We start from the raw sequence: 22,060 nt of genomic DNA on the forward strand, positions 1-22,060 counted from the left end.
GTTCTCAAAACAGAAACATAATCTCGGGAAAGAAATAGAGCCTATAATGAACCAAATGAAAATTCTTGGACTGAAAAAAATGTAATTAATTCAGTGTATATAATACTACAATGAAGGTCATGGAGTAAAAAAGTTGGTGAACTTGGAGGTAGAGCAATAGAAATATCCATTCTGAACACAGAGGAAAAAATGATTGGAACAAAATGAGCACAGCCTCAGGGACCTATGAAACTACCGAAAGATCTAACATTTGTGTCAGAGAAGTCTCAGAAATGATGGCTGGAAACGTCTCATGGTTGACAAAAGACATAAACCTATATATCATAGAAGCTCAGCAAATCCCCAAAGGATACATGCAAATATATAGTCATATCATATATAATCATCATATATCATATATAATCATCATAATCAAATGGCTAGAAACGAAAGGCAAAGAAGAAATTTCGAAAGCAGCCAGAGAACATTTGAACGACAGCAGATTTCTCACCATAAACCATAGAGATCAAAGGAGACATCACAGCATTGTTAGAGTGCTGGAGGAAAAGAACTGTCCATTGAAATTTTATATCCAGTGAAAATAGCCATCAGCAATGAAGGTAAAATGAAAGGTTCTCAGATGCAAGAAACTGAAGGGTGTTTATTGCTGGTAGATCTGCTCTAAACATATCACTGAAAGAAGTGCTTCAAATAGGAGATAACAGATGACGGAAGGAAATTTGGAACATAAATAATAAAATCGACAGAAATGGTTAATAGCTGGGTAAGTAGAATAGACTTCTTTTTTCTTTGGGGATCTTTAGCATATGTGGCTATTGAAAGCAAAAATTATAATATTGTCTGATAGTGTGTGTAGTGCATGAAGATGCAATATACACAACTACAGCATCAAGGGGAGAGGCTAAAGATCTTGTAGGTGAAGAATTCTACATTCTGCTTAAAGTGGTAAAATATTCTAAATAGACTGAGAAATTTAACGTGTATGTTGTGATCTAGAGCAACCATAAGAAGTGTGTACAAAGAGATAGATACAAAAGCCCAGTAAATAAATGAAAATGAAATGCTACAAAATGTTCAAGTCTGAAAGAAGCCAAGAAAAGAGAAAGGAGCAAAAGAGAGAAGGAACAAATAGCAAACAAATAATAAAACCGTAGACCTAAACTCTAACAACAACTGCAATGACTATATAATGGCAAAGTTATTAGACATAGACTGTTAGAGTGGAATTTTTGAAGGGTTCTATCATAATGCTTTTATGATATGCTCTATCATATGCTGTTTACTCACTTCAAATATAACGATATAATGATGTAACTAAGTAAAAGCAAAAAGATGGAAATAGAGGATGTAAACAGTAATCCAAAGGAAGCTGGGATCGCTATATTGATATCAGACAAAGAGCAAAGAAAATTACCAGGAATAAAGGCAGATAGTGCACATTGATCAGATAGGATAGCGCTAAATGAGTCTGTATCTAACAACAGAGCTCCAAAATACGTGAAATGAAAACTGATAGAATTGAAGGGAGAACGAGACAATTTAATATTAATAGTTGGAGACTTCAGTATCCCATTTTCACTAATGTATAGAATAACTAGACAGAAGATCAGCAAGGAAATAAAAGACTTTGTTATGATTTTTTGGTTTCTATCTGGGATGATGAGTGTTCCTGAAACTTACTGTGATAATTTCATGATGTATGCAAGTCAAATAATTATGCTGTACACTTTAAATTACACACTGCTGCATGTTAATTATATCTCAAACTATAAGTTTACGAGTTTGTCAGATGGACATTTATGAGTTAGAACATGGGGTGCTGGTTGATGAGCTATGGTTCAACAACGCACAACAAGAGGAATTGAAAAATAGATAAAAATAGATTAGAACAGAGATAAAATTGCATAGAATTAAACACACACATACACACTCACCATGAATACATGTAAAACTGCCGGCATCTCAATAAGATTCATGGATTGTATCAATGTCAAAATCCTGGTTATTCTACTATAGTTGTTCATGTTATTACCTTTGGGAAAAGGGAAAAGGTACACAGAATCTCTGCTATTTCTTACAACTGTGTGTGGACCCATAATTACATCAAAATTCAAAGTTTAAATGAAAACAATAAGGGAAAATATATAAGGGAGAAGCACGGGAAGGAAGGAGAGAGGAAGATGAGAAGAAAGAAATATTGCGAGGTCCCAACATTGTGCTACACAGCTTTTGTGTGCATTATTAGCCTGCTCATTCTTCCCAATAACCCTATGAAGTAACATTATGTCCCCCCCTCCCCGTTTTTTGGGTTTTTTTTGTTTGTTTGTTTTTGTTTTTTTGCTTTTTAAGGCTGTATCTGCAGCATGTGGAAGTTCCCAGGCTAGAGGTCGAATCAGAGCTACAGCTGCTAGCCGCACACCACAGCAACTCAGGATCTGAGCCATTATCTGCGACCTACACCACAGCTCATGGCAACGCCAGATCCTCAACCCACTGAGCAAGGCCAGGGATTGAACCCACAGCTTCATGGATACTAGTCGGATTTGTTTCTGCTGCTCCACAACGGGAACTCTCCATGTCCCCATTTTGTAGAGCTTTCAACCTAGGCCTTGTGATCCCAAATCGAATGCTCTTTCTATGCACTTCACTTCTTATAGGAAAGAACTCCTGGAGCGAGGTTGGGGAGGAGGGCACATTGCAAAGAGAAACCTCTTTGATCTTACAGTGATCAGGACTGCTTAGGGGAATGTGCTTCAGCATAACTCCCACCTTGTTCCCGAAGGTATAGATCAGAAAACTCAGCTTCTCCCCTATCTCAAAAAAAAAAAAAAAAAAAAAAAAAACACACACAAAAAAAAACAAAACACAAAAATTTTAAAGGTAAAACATCATTACATGTAGAAATTTTAATATTTTCTGGCCTTAACCCAGTCGATCCTCCTACACATCCCTTTTGGGGAGAACATTCCCCTTGTTCTATAGCTTAAAATTGCGAACAAAAACAATTTTATTTAGCGCTCATATTCAAGGTATGTCTTTTTTATTTTTCAGCATTAAAATCCATGACTTGGCAGACTTAAAAGACATGTATGCTATCATCAACCTGGATGATGAAAATAAAGGTATCGATTTTCCTGAAGCAGATTGACATTTTAGCATTTCGGTTACAGGGAGTAAGGTGTCTGCTGTTGTATGGTGTGCATAAACTGTAGGAAGAATAAAACGAATGCCTTTCACCTGAGTTCCCCAAAATAGCCTCCTTATTTTAGTCATTATGTTGCGTCCTACTCCTTGACTAGAAAAATATCAAGTCTACTTTGATTCAAAGATTTTTGGTGCATTTTATCCCAATTCTAGTTGTAAAATCTAAATTCTTAGAGATGTTCCCTCTGAATGAATCAGGGTCCATGTTCATAAGCCAGTGCAAGGCGTACATCCTCGTCTCAATAAAGACATTTAAAGCTATTTCTAAAATTTGAAGATTTTTACACCTCTGGTAGCTGAAGTGTGAGAACATTCGCTTATTTGCCTGCAACAGTGTATCTGTTTTTGAATAATCCTTTATTTTGTCAATTGTTTCAGGGTTGGGCACCTTGTCCTGGACAGAGGATGGCCAGTTGCTGGCACTTTCTACCCAGAGCGGCTCGCTCCACGTTTTCCTGACCAAGCTCCCCATCCTGGGCGATGCCTGCAGCACCAGGATTGCGTATCTCACCTCCCTCCTCGAAGTCACTGTGGCCAACCCCGTTGAAGGAGTATGAAAATGGCATTATTTTTATTTATGAATAAAATCAAAACTGTTGCAACAGTTGATTTACTACTGTTAGGTTTGTCTATTACAGGAGCTACCGGTCACAGTTTCTGTCCACGTGGAACCCAACTTTGTAGCAGTGGGGCTTTATCACCTGGCTGTGGGAATGAATAATCGAGCTTGGTTTTATGTCCTTGAAGAGAACGGCAAGTCTCAATCCAATTGTTTTCTTATCTATCTTATAATTTCTGGGGTTTTGTTTTTGTTTTTTGCCTCACTCACAGAATGGGAAAGTTCGTGGGCCAAGATCAAACCTGCGCCAGAGCAGCAACCCAAACCACAGCAGCAACAGTGCTGGATCCTTAACCTGCTGAGCCACCAGGGAGCTCCATTTGCTGTTTTTATTTGGGAAGCCCCGATCGCTTCCTTTAAGACCAAGTCTTTCGCTCTTCTTTCTGTGGACATCTCTTTCTTAGTTTAATAGTTTTGTAACTCCTATAAAAAAAAAAAGTGCATAATTTTTGGAAAGGTTTTATTCTTTACCTGAGACAACCTGAGAATTCTTCGATAATCTGAGTATTCTACTAAGCTTATGGTCTCTGAGGTTTAATCTTTGGTTGTTTTGTATATGGTTTTTACTTCATGTTACTTTGTTTTGGAGTTCCCGTCTTGGCACAGCGGAAATGAATCCAACTAGGAACCATGAGGCTGCGGGTTCAATCCCTGGCCTCCCTCAGTGGGCTGAGAATCTGGCATTGACATGAGCTGTGGTGTAGGTCACAGATGAGGCTCGGATTCCGAGTTGCTGTGGCTATAGCTCCTATTAGACCTCTAGCCCAGAAACCTCCATATGCTGCAGCTGTAGCCCTAAACAGACAAAAGACAAAAAAAAAAAAAAAAAAAAAAAGGAAGAACCATATTGCTTTGTTTCATGTGAACCACTATGGAATTCCTGGAGACAAATTTATATGGCCACTAAGATTTTCTTTAGAATGGCAAAGATAAAAATTTTAGGTACAGAATATTCTTGCAAAGGCATACATTTAAAACGTACTTGCAACTCATTATATTAGATAATATTATTTATATATTAATGTGTTTGGTTTTGTTTTTATTCTGCAGCTGTTAAAAAATTAAAAGATATGGAATATCTGGGGACAGTAGCCAGCATTTGCCTTCATTCTGACTATGCAGCTGCACTTTTTGAAGGCAAAGTGCAGTTACACTTGGTAAGTATAATGTTGATGTCCTGGAGGCTGCTCAGATAAGTCTTGACAGTGAACAGTTTTGTTATCAAGAATGTTGGTCAAGAAGCAACCATGTACAGACTAGCTAGAAAGCCAGCAGAGGATAAAGGATTACCAAAACTCCTGATGCTTCTGCATGAGATGTTCAGTTCAATTCTCCAGCTCTGTTCTCAACCTGACTGTGCCACGAGTATCAACTGTGCTACTCACAACATCGCCTGTGATAAAAATGACGGTAAATGTTACCGAACCAAACTTGGGTCTACTCGGCTCTGCTCTCCTGCTCACAGTAAAGCCAATTTACTGACAAACTGGGTTGTGGTGAAGGAAAGTGCAGTCTCCCAGGGTCTGTGATGAACTGGCGCACAGTTCTCTGACGGGTTGATGGTGAGGTAACAGGGCGATGTCACAGGGGTTAATATTATCAACGTTAGGTGCCAGTAGGTCTGGGGGCTATGTGCTTCTGATCAAGTAGTTAATTTCTTGCATTTGCTGAGGATATTAGCATCTGTAAAATATGTAGGAAATGTACATCCGATGCTGTTATCTAGGTCCTGCAGAGAAGAGCTAAAGCAGAGGATACGAGGGAAGGGTCTGTTCCAGAAAGACCCCACAGGGTCCCGCTTGGTTACATAAATTGCATCTAGAAGGAACTTGAAGTAAACTAAAAACTGATGGGAGGAGTTCCCGTCATGGCTCAGTGGTTAACGAATCCGACTGGGAACCATGAGGTTGCGGGTTCCATCCCTGGCCTTGCTCAGTGGGTTAGGGATCCGGCGTTGCCATGAGCTGTGGTGTAGGTTGCAGACAAGGCTCGGATCCCAAGTTGCTGTGGCTCTTGTGTAGGCCGGTGGCTACAGTTTCCGATTTGACCCCTAGCCTGGGAACCTCCATATGCTGCGGGAGCGGCCCAAGAAATGGCAAAAAAAAAAAAAAAAAAAAAAAAACTGATGGGAACACCATGTGTCTGGGTTCCTGGAATTCACTGAACCGCAGATTTGGGCACATCACCTGTGGGGACCTTGAAACCATGCCTGTTGAGTTGTTCAAGAGATACTGGCACCTGGACGATGGGGCTTCTCAGCTGGGGCAGCTTCCACATCTATTTCTTGGCTCTTTGCTTCTGGGAAGCCAAAGAGATGAGCTACTAGACAACTGCAGAGCCTGCTGTGAAGACTGTTCCCATTAAAAGGGATGTCCGGGGCTCCCTGCTGCCAGGCTGGGTTCCTACCTGATCCCTTGCTTAAGTAAACCGCTCTGTGGCAGTCTGGGGAGTCTGAATGGTTAGTTGAACTTAAAAAGACACTCCCCTACCCTCTAGATACTTCAGACCAGGTTTATTCGGATAAATCTGTGAGCCACTGTTATTCTTTATGTTCTAGATAGAAAGTGAAGTGTTGGATGCGCAAGAAGAACGTGAGACTCGACTCTTCCCGGCAGTGGATGATAAGTGCCGTATTTTATGTCATGCCTTAACTAGTGATTTCCTCATCTATGGCACAGATGTACGTACTGTCTTCTCTAAAATAGAGCATGGGGGAATTTCTCATTTTTACTGAATAAGATGCACTTATTATATGCATGTGTATATACACATATATAATATAGATATTATATGTATAACTATAAACATGATATACTTATGGAGAGCACATAGGCGGCATGTTTGCCAATATCAAGTGCTTTTGTGGTTATAAGCAATTTTTATGGCTTAGCGAAAAGGGCAGACTTTGGAGTCTGGAAAACCTGGACTCAAATAGCAGTTTTCCTACTTGCTAGCTGTGTTTGATGCTTCCCAGCCTCATATTCCTTACCTAGATGCTTTAAGGATTTAATGTGATGACAAACGTAAGACACTTGGTTCAACTTTATTATTTTACATTCTTTTTCTCCCTGGAAAGCTTCTTTTTTTATTGAAGTATCGTTAATATACAAGGCTCTGATAATTTCCGCTATACACGGAAGTGACCCAGTCATTTATATATACACATATCCATTCTCTCTCAGATTCTTTTCCCACGTAGATCATCATAGAATACCTGGTAGAGTTCTCTGTGCTATATAGCAGGTCCCCGTTGGCCAGTCATTCCATATACCTCGGTGTGCGTATGCCAATCCCAAACCCCCAGTCCACTCCCACCTCCCAACCTGTCCCTTTTGGTAACCATAAGGTTTTCAAAGTCTATGAGTCTGGACACCTCATTCAACTTTAGATTGCCAATGATTACACTTCGTGGGCATTTAATAAATATTAAAATCCCACTTCAATCTTTTGGTCTTTTGAGCCAGCAATACTTCTAAATATTACATTACACTTGTACATAAAACATAGTTGTAGTAATAGCATCTTATATTGGTAAAAAAGGTTTGCAAAGATTTTTCAAAGCATATTATACCTATTACTTTGTTTATCCTCTAGAAGAATTAAGCAAAGTTGGTTGAACGAACAAACCATAAAACCTTGTTTTCCACATCAGAAAAACAATCATTCACTGTTTCAAAGATTCCATTTTCTCATATTGTTTTTTAAAAAGAGCATATTTTAAAACATGCTTACTGCTGTAAGAGAGACTTTTTTTCCCCCTTTTTGGCCGCCTCACAGCATACATAGTTTTCAGGCCAAGAATTAGATCCAAGCTGCAGTTGCAACCTATGCCACAGCTATAGCAATACCAGATCCTTTAACCCACTGTGCCAGGCTGGGAATCAAAACTGTCCTGGCACTGCAGAAATGCCGCCAATCCCTTTGCACCAGAGATGTTTTAAATTTAAGTTTGGCCTAAAATAATCAGTCTTTGTGCTAATATACACAAGGAGGGTAGGTCTTGTGTATCAGAGCAAGTGGCAAGTAATATGGTAAATAATGAATACATATAGTACATTTGTATGACATGGAACTGTTTATAAAGCTTAGATCTCACTTATTCTATCTCATTAACTCTATAAAATAAGCAAGGGAGGAGTTCCCATTGTGGCTTAGCAGTTAGGGAACCTGACTAGCATCCATGAGGACATGGGTTTGATCCCTGGCCTTCCTCAGTGGGTTTAGGATCCGACTCTGCCATGAGCTGTGGTGTAGGTCACAGGCAAGGCTCGGATCCTGCGTTGCTGTGGCTCTGGTATAGGCCGGCAGCTACAGCTTCAGTTCAACTCCTAACCCGTGGAACCTCCACATGCTGCGGGTGCAGCCCTAAAAAAACAAACAAACAAAAAAAGCAAGGGAGTTTTTGAGACAAGGACCCTGAAGAAGAGGTTAGTAAGTTTGTAGAGGTGGGATTAGCAAGCAGGGTTTCCTGACGGAGTATCTACCTTTCCCACTATGCTACACAGCATCTTAAAGGAAGAACTCAAAGCATAGTAGTTTGCCAATAACGCAGCATTTATCTCTTTTTTTATTGAGATATAATTGACATAGCACATATTAGTTTTAGGTGTACAGCATAATGATTCACTATTTGTATATATTGTGAAATGGTAACCACAGTAAGTCTAGTTAACATCCACCACCATACATAGTTATAAAACCTGGAGTTCCCGGCATGGCTCAGTGGTTAATGAATCCAACTAGGAACCATGAGGTCTCGGGTTCAATCCCTGGCCTTGCTCAGTAGGTTGAGGATCCGGCATTGCCGTGAGCTGTGGTGTAGGTTGCAGATGCGGCTCGGATCCCACGCTGCTGTGGCTACTGGTGTAGGCTGGCGGCTACAGCTCTGATTCGACCCCTAGCCTGGAAACCTCCATATGCTTTGGGTACAGCCCTAAAAAGGACCAAAAAAAAAAAAAAAAAAAAAAAAAGACCAAATCTTGTTTTCATATGATGTCTCATCCTTGAGCGATTCTGAAAATATCAGGGGTTTTTAAACAGCTTTGTTGAAGCATAACTGGTATACAATACACTGCACTATTTAAAGCCTTCAGTTTGTTAACTTTGGACATATGTATGCACCCGTGAAACCCCATCAACCCATCAACTCAATCAAAGCAGTGAACATATTCATCACCCCCAAAAATTTTCTCATGCCCCTTTATGAGTCCTCTTCCCATCCCTCCCCACTGAGGGCTTTCTGTCACTATAAGTGAGTTTGTATTTTTTAGAGTCATATAAAATGAAATCTACTATGTACTCCTTGTGTCTGGCTTCAGTATAGAGTTTTCTTTTCTTTTCCTTTTTTTTTTCTTTTTTTTTTTGTCTTTTTGTCTTTTGTTGTTGTTGTTATTGTTGCTATTTCTTGGGCCGCTCCCGCGGCATATGGAGGTTCCCAGGCTAGGGGTCGAATCGGAGCTATAGCTACCAGCCTACGCCAGAGCCACAGCAACGCAGGATCCGAGCCGCGTCTGCAACCTACACCACAGCTCACGGCAACGCCAGATCGTCAACCCACTGAGCAAGGGCAGGGACTGAACCCGCAACCTCATGGTTCCTAGTCGGATTCGTTAACCACTGCGCCACGAGGGGAACTCCTTTTTTTTTTTTTTTTTTTTTTTTGGTCTCTTTAGAGTCATACCCACAGCATATGGAGCTTCCCAGGCCAGGGATCAAATCAGAGCTGTAGCCACTGCCTATGCCACAGCCACAGCAAAGCCACATCTGTGACCTATACCACAGCTCATCCTTATCTTTGTTCCTCTGTTTGTGATCTTCTTCCTCTGGCTGCTTTTGATATTTTGTCTTTATCACTGATTTTGAGCAATTTGATTGTGTCTTGGTTTCATTTTCATATTGTGCTTGGGGTTGTTGAGCTTCTTGAATCCAAGGGTTTTTAATTTTAATAGAATTTGGAACATTTTTAGCCATTATTTCTCCAAATATTTTTTCTCCCTCTGTTTGCATTCCAATTTCAGAAACTCCAATTACACATATATTAAACTACTTCAAGTTAGCCCACTTAAGTTAGTTGATACTCTTTAAATGTTTTAATTCTTTTTTCTTGATTTTATTTTGGATAATTTCTACTGCTGTATTTCAGGGTTACTAGCCCTTTTTTTTTTTTTTTTTTGGTCATGTTTAATCTCCCAGTAATTTCATCCATTGTGTTTTTCATTTCAGACATGGTACTTCACCTACAGAAGAAATATTAGAGTCTGTTTCTTATATCTTCAATGTCTCCATTTACCTTTTTAAGCATATACAAGACAGTTATAATAAATGTTTCAGTTACCTTATCTGCTAATTCTAATATCTGGGCCAGTTCTGCATCAGTTCTGATTGATTGATTATTCTCTTCAGTAAGGGTTATGTTTTCCTGCTTCTTTGCATATGTAACTTTTCCTTTTGGGGTCCTGGATGTTTTTGTGTTCCTAAAAATACTCTTGATGGAGTTCCTGTTGTGGTGCAGCAGAAACAAATGCGACTAGGAATCATGAGGTTGCAGGTTCGATCCCTGGCCTCGCTCAGTGGGTTAAGGGTCTGGCGTTGCCATGAGCTGTGGTGTAGGTCACAGACGTGGTTTGGATCCTGCATTGCTGTGGCTGTGGTACAGCAGCTGTAGCTCCGATTCGACCTCTAATCTGACAAACTCCATATGCCGTGGGTGCGGCCCTAAAAAAGCAAAAATCAACAAATAAAAATACTCTTGAGCTTTGTTTTAGGGTGCGATTAATTTACTTGAAACAGTTTGAGTTTTGTCAGGCTTAATCTACAGCTAATTATTTCTTACTTTTGAGGCAAGACTCTGAGTACTCTCTGTCCTGTGAGTTGTTTTCCAATCTGCCAATTGGGAACAGTCCCTGTTCCCTCTAATCCTTTGGGATGGTTCTCTTTCCTGGCTTTGGCTGTTTTTGCATGTGGATGCAGGGAAGACGAATGGCAGATCCTCTGAAGATCTCCAAGGTCCTCTCTCAGGGCAGCATTTTCTCTCCGGTACTGTACCCTCCAAAGTCTAGCTCCTCCTTGCTGCCCCTGCTGGATTCTCAGCGCTGCCTCTTCAACTCAGGGAGTCATGCTTCCCCTGTATTTTCTCTTCCTTTGCCCTGGCTTGAAAACTCTCTAGGCAGTAACTGGAGCAGTCATAGGACCTCGCTCACTTGTTTCCTGTCTCTCAGAGATTATTGTCCTTTGATGTCTTCTCCCAGTATCTTGAAAATAGGTGTTTTTTTTTTTTTTCATGTACTTTTGTCTGTTATTTGTAGTCATTTGGGGTGGGAAATTTAAATCCCGTCTGATATTCCATCTTGGCCTGAGTAGAAGCCCAACATCTTATGTGTTTTTATTTTAAGTAAACTTTTTGAGATCATTGTAGATTCACATGCAGTTGTAAGAAACAATACAGAGAGATCCTATAAACCCCTTTCCTAGTTTCCCTCAGTGGTTACATTACATTACATTACATATCAACCAGGATATTGACATTAATAGTCAAGATACAAAACAATTCCGTCACCACAGGGATCCTTCATGTTGCTGTGTTCCCTCCTGCCCCCACTGTACCCTTAAGCCCTGGTAACAAATAATCTGACTTTTCCAGTCTACTCCAGTGAGCTATGTTTCTCTCCCTCCACCAGTACTACATAATCTTGATTGCTATAGCTATTAAAAAAAAAAAAAAAGTCTTGAAATTAAATAGACTCATTTTCCCGTTTTATTCTTTTTTTCCCAAAACTGATTTAGCTGTTGTAGTTCCTCTGCCATTCCGTATAAATTTTAGAATAACCTTGTCTATATCTACAAAAACATCTTGTTGAGATTTTATTGGAATTATATTCAACCTGTGTATCGGTTGGGAAGAATTAACATGTTACTATGACCAATCCATGAAAACATTACACCTCTCCATTTATTTAAATCTTCTTTGATTCTTTCATCAGTGTTTAGTTTTCAGCGTACAAGTCCTATTTTGTTAAATTTACACCTAAGTATTTCATTTTTTGAGGGACTGTAAATGATACTATAAAAACGTGGTGCATTCATGTTCTTTGCTAATATGTAGAAATGCAATTGATTGTATCCGATGGCTTTTGGTTTTGTTTTAAACTTAATTTTCTAATTTATTAACAACAAAAAATACTTAACATGATTTGAAAGTCACTCTTAAACAATAAGGTTATTTCCTGCACGTGGAAAAATCTGAAACTCAATTAAGCTTTAATATCTCTAAGAAGATTACATTCTAATTATTTCCTTGGGTCTGTGTGTTGCTCACAGAGTAAATGTTATTCTTAGACTTTTCCTTCATCAGAAATACGACATTTTTTTCTCTTCAGATGTGAAAGTATGTTTAACATGAATGCTGAAAGTCATTGTTTTCTTGACAGCCTTTTTTTCTATAACTGGATTTTTTTCTGTTTTTAGACTGGTGTCATTCAGTATTTCTACATTGAGGACTGGCAATTCGTGAATGATTATCGACACCCTGTCGGTGTGAAAAAGATTTTTCCTGACCCAAATGGGACCAGATTAGTCTTCATTGATGAAAAAAGTGAGGGATTTGTCTACTGTCCTGTAAGTCTAGAGAAATTTTCAGATGCTTGTTCTTTAAAACTGCAACCTATGACGTGTTTTTAAAACATGTTTCACATAGAAAACCATCTTCTCTTCAACAGTGCCCAGGGTTATAGTACTTTGCTGTCATGTTTTATCATGTCTCTGATCCATTTTCTTGACTGTTTACATCAGGAAAACTTTTTCCATTGTTCTGAAATTTTTCGTAGTGTCAGCCCCAGAGGGATTTTTAGGGGGAAAAAACAGTCGTATTTTGCACCACTTTGGACCTATTTACTACACGGTATTGCAGTGTATCTTCAGATACAAGTTTTCTCTCCAGAAACCTAAGAAGTTTCAGAGGGCAGGGACGGTGTCCTATCCTTTCTGCTCCACTCAGGTGATTTTCCTCCTCCCTTAAAATCCTGAACACACAGCAAAGGGACTTATGTATTAGATGATTAAAAACAGAAGGACCCATTTTTTGAAACAGTTACTCTTATTTTTTTTCCCATTTATTTATTTATTTATTTGTCTTTTTTTTTTTTTTATTTTCCCACTGTACAGCAAGGGGGTCAGGTTATCCTTAGATGTATACATTGCAGTTACAGTTTTTTCCCCCACCCTTTCTTCTGTTGCAACATGGGTACCTAGACAAAGTTCTCAATGCTATTCAGCAGGATCTCCTTGTAAATCTATTCTAGGTTGTGTCTGATAAGCCCAAGCTCCCGATCCCTCCCACTCCCTCCCCCTCCCATCAGGCAACCACAAGTCTCTTCTCCAAGTCCATGATTTTCTTTTCTGAGGAGATGGTCATTTGTGCTGGATATTAGATTCCAGTTATAAGTGATATCATATGGTATTTGTCTTTGTCTTTCTGGCTCATTTCACTCAGTATGAGATTCTCTAGTTCCATCCATGTTGCTGCAAATGGCATTATGTCATTCTTTTTTATGGCTGAGTAGTATTCCATTGTGCATATATACCACATCTTCCGAATCCAGTCATCTGTCGATGGACATTTGGGTTGTTTCCATGTCCTGACTATTGTGAATAGTGCTGCAATGAACATGCGGGTGCATGTGTCTCTTTTAAGTAGAGCTTTGTCCAGATAGATGCCCAAGAGTGGGATTGCGGGGTCATATGGAAGTTCTATGTATAGATTTCTAAGGTATCTCCAAACTGTTCTCCATAGTGGCTGTACCAGTTTACATTCCCACCAACAGTGCAGGAGGGTTCCCTTTCCTCCACAGCCCCTCCAGCACTTGTTATTTGTGGATTTATTAATGATGGCCATTCTGACTGGTGTGAGGTGGTATCTCATGGTAGTTTTGATTTGCATTTCTCTTATAATCAGCGATGTTGAGCATTTTTTCATGTGTTTGTTGGCCATCTGTATATCTTCTTTGGAGAAATGTCTATTCAGGTCTTTTGCCCATTTTTCCATTGATTGATTGGTTTTTTTGCTGTTGGGTTGTATAAGTTGCTTATATATTCTAGAGATTAAGCCCTTGTCAGTTGCATCATTTGAAACCATTTTCTCCCATTCTGTAAGTTGTCTTTTTGTTTTCTTTTTGGTTTCCTTTGCTGTGCAAAAGCTTTTCAGTTTGAAGAGGTCCCATGGGTTTATTTTTGCTCTAATTTCTATTGCTTTGGGAGACTGCCCTGAGAAAATATTCATGATGTTGATGTCAGAGAGTGTTTTGCCTATGTTTTCTTCTAGGAGTTTGATGGTGTCCTGTCTTCTATTTAAGTCTTTCAGCCATTTGGAGTTTATTTTTGTGCATGGTGTGAGGGTGTGTTCTAGTTTCATTGCTTTGCATGCAGCTGTCCAGGTTTCCCAGCAATGCTTGCTGAATAGACTTTCCTTTTCCCATTTTATGTTCTTGCCTCCCTTGTCAAAGATTAATTGACCATAGGTGTCAGGGTTTATTTCCGGATTCTCTATTCTGTTCCATTGGTCTGTCTGTCTGTTTTGATACCAGTACCACACTGTTTTGATGACTGTGGCTTTGTAGTATTTCTTGAAGTCTGGGAGAGAAACAGTTACTCTTATTTTTAAACATTCTTTTTTGAAAATGGATTAGAGAAAGGCAATGTGTTTTTACGTTATTTATTGCACTTGGATTTTTCCTTCTCCTTTTTTTTTTTTTTTTTTTTTTTTTTTTGTTGTTGTTGTTGTTGTTGTTGTTATTTGGTTGGTTGGTTGCACCCGTAGCGTGCAGAAATTCCCGGGCCAGGGATCCTTAGCCTGCTGGGCCACCAGAGAACTCCGTTTTTCATTTCTTTTTGATAGCCACTTACTGATCTTACAGATTGAGTATGTTCTTGATCAGAGTTCCCATAGCCCGCACGTGCCCTTGGACCAGCCCTTAACACGTGGTCCCCAGGCGAGCTTCACCCCAGTGAAGACACAGCTCAGCCAGGACAGCCTCCTCTCAGGATACAGGCTCCCAGATAGTAAGGCCTCCTTCCTTCTGTTTCTCTTCCTCTCCTTCCACTCCCTCCCTCCCTCCCTCTCTTCCTTCTTTCCTTCTTTCCTTCCTTCCTTCCTTTCTTTCTTTCTCTCTTTCTCTCTTTCTCTCTTTCTCTTCCTCTTTCTTTCTTTCTTTCTCTTTCCTTCATTTCTTTTCCTTTCCTTTCTTTTTCTTTCTTTGACAAATATAACAGGTCTCCCACAGGCGTGCCTGGATTATTTATGCAAAATTCCCAATATGCTAGTTCTTAACCCATTTCTCAGTCACAAAACCAAATGAGAAAAAATGACATCAATTTAAAGATAACCTTGGGTTCCTGCTACTTAATAAGGAAACTCAATCTCATAGAGATTTCCTTCCTGTAAAGGCTATAAGGAAGCTGAGCTGCCTGGCCTCCCTGCGTGGAATCTGCCGCACAGACAGGGCGCCCAGAGGGTAGCAGGGCACACCGGGCGTCTGACAGGAGTGCGAGTCAGAAATGGGCTCTGGCGGTTCAGGCAAGGGCCAGGGGTGAGACCTGCCCTGAGCAGGTTGATGCCTTTTTCTTTCTCCTTTTACCGTTCTCCTCCCTTGATAATTTCCGTCCAAGAGGGTGGCATGACATCCCTCCCGAGGATGGGATGAGGTTTCAGTGCGCTGATTTTTCTAAGCATGGTATCTGACAGGGGGTAGCTGAGGGGTTAGTTAAACCTCTGCTCTCTTTACCTCTTGACCACAACTTAAAACCCTCACGTTCCAGAATTTTCTACGTATTGCTGCTCATCCCCAATCCCTTTCCCAGCTCTAACCTGCAACCCAATTAAGCTGAAAAGGAAAACTCTAGTAAAACAAAATCCACACAAAAGAATGACTCCACGAGAGCACAGGCTTTCCCTGAGTCAACATGGGGGCCAGTGTGCCCTTCTTGCAAAACTAGCATTTCATTGGTCAGTTAGAATTTTAGATTGTTGGGCAAGAATCTGAGGGGTGTGTGGTGCCCTCAGGAGTAAGTCCTGCTTTTATTTATATATATATATATATTTTTCTTTTTAGGGCCACACCCGTGTCATATGGAGATTCCCAGGCTAGGGGTCTAATTGGAGCTGCAGCTGCCGGCCTACACCACAGCCACAGCAACACAGTGTGGTGCATTTGTGACCTACACCACACTCACGGCCACGCCGGATCTTTAACCCACCGAGCGAGGCCAGGGATCGAACCTGCGTCCTCATGGATTCTAGCTTCATTTCCGCTGAGCCACGATGGGAACTGCAGTAAGTCCTGCTTTTAAATAACCCCCAGTCCTTCCTACGAGGAAGGCCAGCCTGGCAGGGAAGGGAAAGGAGGGCTTGTGGTGCAGAGACTCCCCCACAGCCTCGGACCTAAGAGGAGGCTGTGCTAAGGTCCTTGGACTCTCAGCCAGGGTGCTGTGGGGTTTACTTGATTTTAATACTCACCCTGTCCTGGTGTGCTACTGTTGCAGCTCCCTTTTCCAGCCATCTTCAAAGCATTTGAGAGGAACATTGTTCTGTGATGTACGCATACAAAAGTATATAATAATTCAAACTACAACTGTCCCTCTTTAAAATTCTCAGTTTCCCTTCATGCACATGTTCATTCAACCTCTTTTTCCTCATTGTGTGGATAACAGGGAGATGACTCCGCCTGTCCATTAATTGGATTAAGAGAGATGACTATTTTTTGTACATGTGCCTTAATAAAACACATGTACGTTTGCAGCGTTCCCTTGTGGCTCTGTAGGTTAAGGATCCAGCATTGTCACTACAACGGCTCAGGTTGCTTCTGGAGCACGGGTTTAATTCCTGGACCAGAAACATCCGCATGCCGTGGGGTGAGGCAAAAAAAAAAAACCCAAAAAAACCCTTGTACCCCATTATGCTCACAAAGAATGACTTGTGATATAAGGTAGGAAGTTCATAACCAGAGGCAGTAGTTTAGTGCATGGACAGGCAGATAAATCTGGATTTAAAATTAGTAATACTGGCAACCAATATTTCTGGGCTGAGTATATTTTACATATGTCAGGGATCTCTTTTAATCCTTACAGCAGACCTCAACATCTTGCCATTTTTATAGGTGGAGAAATTAGGGCATAGAAAAGATAAGTAACTTGTCTAAGGTCATGCAGCCGGCACGTGACATCAGTGGTGTGAGCCTGGGCCGGCTTCCTCCAGGGCTCTCACTTTGATTGGATTCCTAGTTTCCCCAGCTATAAAATGAACACAGTTCTAGTAACTACTTAGTAGGTGGTGTAAGAATTAAATGAGATCATGCCCTTACAGCTTTCAGTACAGCACCTCCCACCCAAAAAGAACCTAACAAATGGTTACCCCGTTGAAAAAGTTTCTGCCATCAGTCCTCTGGCACCGGCGTGTTCATCCTCCCAAACTGAGGGTCATCTTGACAGCACTTAGACGCATAGACAGTGGAGCCAGACTGCCTGGGTTAAATCCTTACGCTTCAGCATATTAGCTCTTCATTATTCTTCATCTGCAAAAGGGGCATAATGGTATCTGTCATAGAGTAAGGGATTCAAATTAAATATATATTATATATATACTTACATACCTAAAGATAATTATGTATATTAAATAAATACAATTTACAGCATTTACAAAAAAATGCAATAAGTATAATTACAATATAAGTGCAATACCTGGTATGCAGCACTGTCTAATAGAAATATAATCTGAACCTTATATGTAACTTTAAATTTTCTACTAGGCACATTTTTAAAATCAAGATTGTTTTTTATTTTTATTTTTTGGCCATGCCCTGCAGCGTGGGAAAGTTCCTGGACCAGGGCTTGAACCCATTCCACAGCAGTACCCTAAGCTACTGCAATGACAATGCCAGATCCTTAACTTGCTACAATGCAAGGAAACTCCCAACTAACCACACTTTCTACAAGAAGATGAAAGAGGCGAAATTATTCTAATAATATTTTAATTTACCCCAACATTATAATTTCAGGATATAATCAACATAAAAATTATGACTGCGAGATTTTTGTCTTTTTGCCTTTTCTAGGGCCGCTCCCTCAGCATATGGAGGTTCCCAGGCTAGGCGTCTATCGGAGCCGTCCCTGCTGGCCTACGCCAGAGCCACAGCAACATGGGATCCAAGCCACATCTGCAACCTACACCACAGCGCATGGCAACACCAGATCCTTAACCTACGGAGCAAGGCCAGGGATCGAACCCGAAACCTCATGGTTCCTAGTCAGATTCATTAACCACTGAGCCACGATGGGAACTCCCCTGCAAGATGTTTTTCACTCTTTTTTCATACTTGAGATCTGGGAGGTAGTTTACACTCACCCACATCTCTGTTTGGATGAGACACATTTCAGGCTCAATAGCCACATGTTATTAAGTAATGGATTTTGGGGGGGGGGTATTTTTAGGGTGACACCTGCAGCCTGTGGAAGTTCCCAGACTAAAGGTCACATCAGAGCTGTAGCTGCCGGCCTACACCATAGCCACAGCAACGCCAGATCCAAGCCGCATCTGCAGCCTACATGGTAGCTCACAGCAATGCCAGATCCTTAACCCAATGAGCAAGGCCAGGGATCGAACCTGCTTCCTCATGGATGCTAGTCAGATTTGTTTCTGCTGAGCCACGACAGGAACTCCCAGTAATGGATGTTAAATAATGGCTACTGCTGTATTGAAAAGCACAGTTCTATAATAGTAATTATTTGTAGGAATTTTATATTTCATTCTCGTTTTGAGAGGAAGATAGATGAGGGAGGAGGCAGGTATTTCTTGGCTCCACATTCAGGGCATAAATAAGTCTATCTGCCTGAGTTCACAGGAATATGTGGGATTATTTTTTTTTAGTAGCTTATGTTACTGTAACAGTACCTCAGTTTATGTTTATTGGAATGCATTGTAGAGAAGTCTTTGAAATGAAACATACACAGTGGAATTTATTTAAATTTCAAATCGTGTATGAATTACTCGGTTTCTTCTCTAGTTGGAGCATTTCTGTACCCAGACAGGATGGTTGCAACTTTTCTAACCACAAGTGTGTTTATAGTAAAATTTCTGCCATCCTGAGCCACTGCAACTTTGTTTCTTAACCTGAAATTTTGTATCCATTTTTTTCCTGCAGAGTCACCACACTTTAGCTAACACCCTTGGTTTTCCATATAACTGTATATTTTTTTTCAAGCCAGACCTAGTATAGGAATGGCAAAAGCAACCTTCCCTCCTTTCTCTTGGGGTGTCGCTGAGTTGAAAGTTGGTCAGCTTGGCCAGCTCCTTCCTACCAAGGCAAACAATGATGGTTTACGTATAGACTCGGGGCAAATCTGTAAAATCCTTATTTTTGTAGGTTAAGGATGCTACCTATGAGATTCCAGATTTTCCACCAACCATTAAAGGTGTTCTTTGGGAAAACTGGCCAGTGGATAAAGGTGTGTTTATTGCCTATGATGACGATAAGGTGTACACTTATGTCTTTCACAAGGACACTATACAAGGTACTTAATCACTTTTTTGTACGTTTGTTGAGAAATGACATGAAAACATTCCTTTCGGATAAATGTGTGTTGAGCTACTAGCTTTCAGCTGTAAGACGTCTGCTTTGTCATATAGGATCCAAGGTCATATTGGCTGGCGGCACCAAAGTTCCCTTCTCTCACAAACCTTTGCTGTTATATAACGGAGAGCTGACCTGCCAGACCCAGAGTGGAAAAATCAACAACATCTACCTTAGCACCCACAGCTTCCTCGAAAGTTTAAAAGACGTGGGGCCTAATGAACGGAGGCAGATGCTGACACAGACTTTAATGCTAAAAAGGTAGGGAGTTTGGGGAGGGGGTCTTGTTGTTTTTAAATTTTTTTAATTGAGTGAAAGATGCTTTAAATTCTGTAGTGCTTTACAGTTTTCAAGAGGTTCACAAACATGATTTCATCTAATCCCGATAATGACCCTTTTTTTCCTCCTGCCTCTATTTTGCCCTCCCCCCTGGTAACCATCAGTTCATTCCCGGGGAGCCTGCTTCTTTTTTGTTTTATTCACCAGTTTGTTGCATTTTTTTTAGAGTCCACATAATATCATATAGTATTTGCTTTTTCTGACTTATTTCACTTAGCATAATACCCTCCCAAGTCCACTCCTGTTGCTTCAAATGGCAAAAAAAAAAAAAAAAAAAAAAAAAAAAAATTCTCATGGGGCTTCTCATTTGCTTTGATGATTTTTTAAAGGTCAAATCCTATTAGAATAGATGGAAGTAATAGTACTTACCTCATTTACTTCATAGGATTCTTGGGAGGCTCAGATAAGATGATGAATATGAGAATGTATGTAAATTCTGAAGGAAGTCCTTTTGTGTCATAGATGCTTTATTCCAAGAAAAGTCCTTCAGAACAAAGAGGTTTCTCATCACCCAAATAGCACAGTTATTGTGAAACTCGAATACACCCAATTATTTCAAAACTGTCTTAATTTCATCCTAAGAAATTTCGATTTTGCTTTACTTGAGCCTTCCTTTTCCTGCTTTTTCCTCTTACCTCTGAGGGCCGCTGTGAATTCCTTTGTGGTTCTAATTCTTCTGACCATCCTCTCTTAAATGTTGCTCTTCTTCACGGTACCTTGAACCCCTTTCTTCTCACTCTAGTTATTCTTCCTGAGTGAATCTCCCTAAAGAGGGCCTCAATGCCATCTATACGAGGCTGAGCCCAAAATGTGTGTCCTTGACTTAAACCTGTATTTCCCACTGCCTCCCAGTCACATGCAGTTGCAAGTCCATGAGTTGCTCAAACTTGCCCTGATTAAAACAACTTATCAGAGTTCCCGTTGTGGCTCAGCAGTAGTGAACCCAACTAGTATCCAAGAGGATGCTGGTTCAATTCCTGGCCCCACTCAGTGGGTCAAGGAGCCAGCGTTGCCCTGAGCTGTGGTGTAGGTCCCAGACGTGGCTCAGATCCAGAGTTGCTGTGGCCGTCTGTGGTGTAGGCCGGCAGCTACAGCTCTGATTCGACCCCTAGCCTGGGAACCTTCATTTGCCGCAGGAGTGGCCCTAGAAAAGGCAAAAAGACACACACACACACACACAAAAAAAAAAATCTGCCCCAGCCTCCTCTTCTCCCCTCCCTTAATCACATGGTGCACATGCCCAAACATGCACACCTATACCTACACCCACACACACCTACCCCGACACATACATACACTACACCTACACACACACCGGCATCCACACACATACATACACGCACCTGCACATACACATACTCTGCACCTACACACACACCTGCACACTCACACCCCAGATCCTTTTCCGCTCTGATACTCCTTGACTCAGGCCCTCGCGTGGAGCCACGTATGACAGAACCCCTTCCTGACTGCTCTCCACTGGGAGACCCATGACAAGCTAACCTATTCTCCACACACTTTCAAAAATGTGAGTCTGATCCACTTATTTCCCTGCCAAAGATCTTTCAGTGACTACCCATTGCCTTTAGGAAGAAACCCCTACTTCTTTGGGGACCCGCATGGCACACTGCTCACTTGATTTAATAGCAGCCTCGGCCGCCCCTCCACTCCTCTCTGTTCACCAGCTGCTGGAACTCAGTATGTTTCATGATCTCCTACCTTGGCACATGCCGTGTTCTGGTCCTGGACTGCCCCTCCCTGTCTCTGTTCGTGGGGATAATGCCTCACCCTCTGCCAGCAGCAGAGCCCTCTCCTGCTGCAGGAAGGCTTCCCCGAGCCCGGCCACTGGCACTGTGGGTTGGACCTTTCTGAGGTGTTGCCTCGGAGCCCGGATCCAGCATACAGGGTGGTTTAGAGCCTCTTACCTCTTACCACTCGTGACTCAGGCTGGTCTTTTGAGGCCTCACTTTGATCACCTATAAAGGAGAAATAATAATAACTAGTGGATAGGGTTGTTAGGGTGATCCAATGAGAATGTGTGCAAAGCGCTTAGCACAAAGGTTCACATGTTGTAGGCCCTTTGTCACCTCTGCCATACCCTGTCATAGTCATTTGTTCACTTACCTGTCTCTTCCACCTTCCCCAAGTACAACCACCTAAAGGACAGTGACTGCTTTCGACTTTACATCTTGGGTCCAGGCCCAGTTCCTGGCACCAGATGATGCTCAGTGAGTGTGTTGGATGGAAATTTGCATCAGTGAACAGACAGGGAAGGGTAGTGTAG

General features: G+C 41.1%; 1 protein-coding gene across 18 annotated transcripts in view; it reads left to right on the forward strand.

Moving 5' to 3' along the window:
- The window catches only part of WDR19 (WD repeat domain 19), a 92,350-nt gene that overhangs the window by 22,082 nt on the left and 48,208 nt on the right, over nt 1-22,060 (forward strand). For all 18 annotated transcript variants that reach the window (XR_014812318.1, XR_014812321.1, XR_014812320.1 and 15 more), the window contains exons 10-17: nt 3,052-3,122; nt 3,583-3,755; nt 3,843-3,957; nt 4,874-4,980; nt 6,381-6,503; nt 12,287-12,436; nt 19,231-19,378; nt 19,494-19,698. Coding sequence is in view for 3 of the 18 variants with exons in the window: in XM_021101109.2 (XP_020956768.2) it covers nt 3,052-3,122; nt 3,583-3,755; nt 3,843-3,957; nt 4,874-4,980; nt 6,381-6,503; nt 12,287-12,436; nt 19,231-19,378; nt 19,494-19,698 (1,092 nt within the window). In the remaining 15 variants the exon portion in view is untranslated. The remainder of the gene's footprint in view (nt 1-3,051; nt 3,123-3,582; nt 3,756-3,842; nt 3,958-4,873; nt 4,981-6,380; nt 6,504-12,286; nt 12,437-19,230; nt 19,379-19,493; nt 19,699-22,060) is intronic.

Source organism: Sus scrofa, chromosome 8, assembly GCF_054392235.1.
Source record: "Sus scrofa isolate SSC_HxYL_T2T_F1_AM1 chromosome 8, Sscrofa_HxYL_maternal_Yorkshire_Landrace_v2.0, whole genome shotgun sequence".
Lineage (NCBI taxonomy): Eukaryota > Metazoa > Chordata > Mammalia > Artiodactyla > Suidae > Sus > Sus scrofa.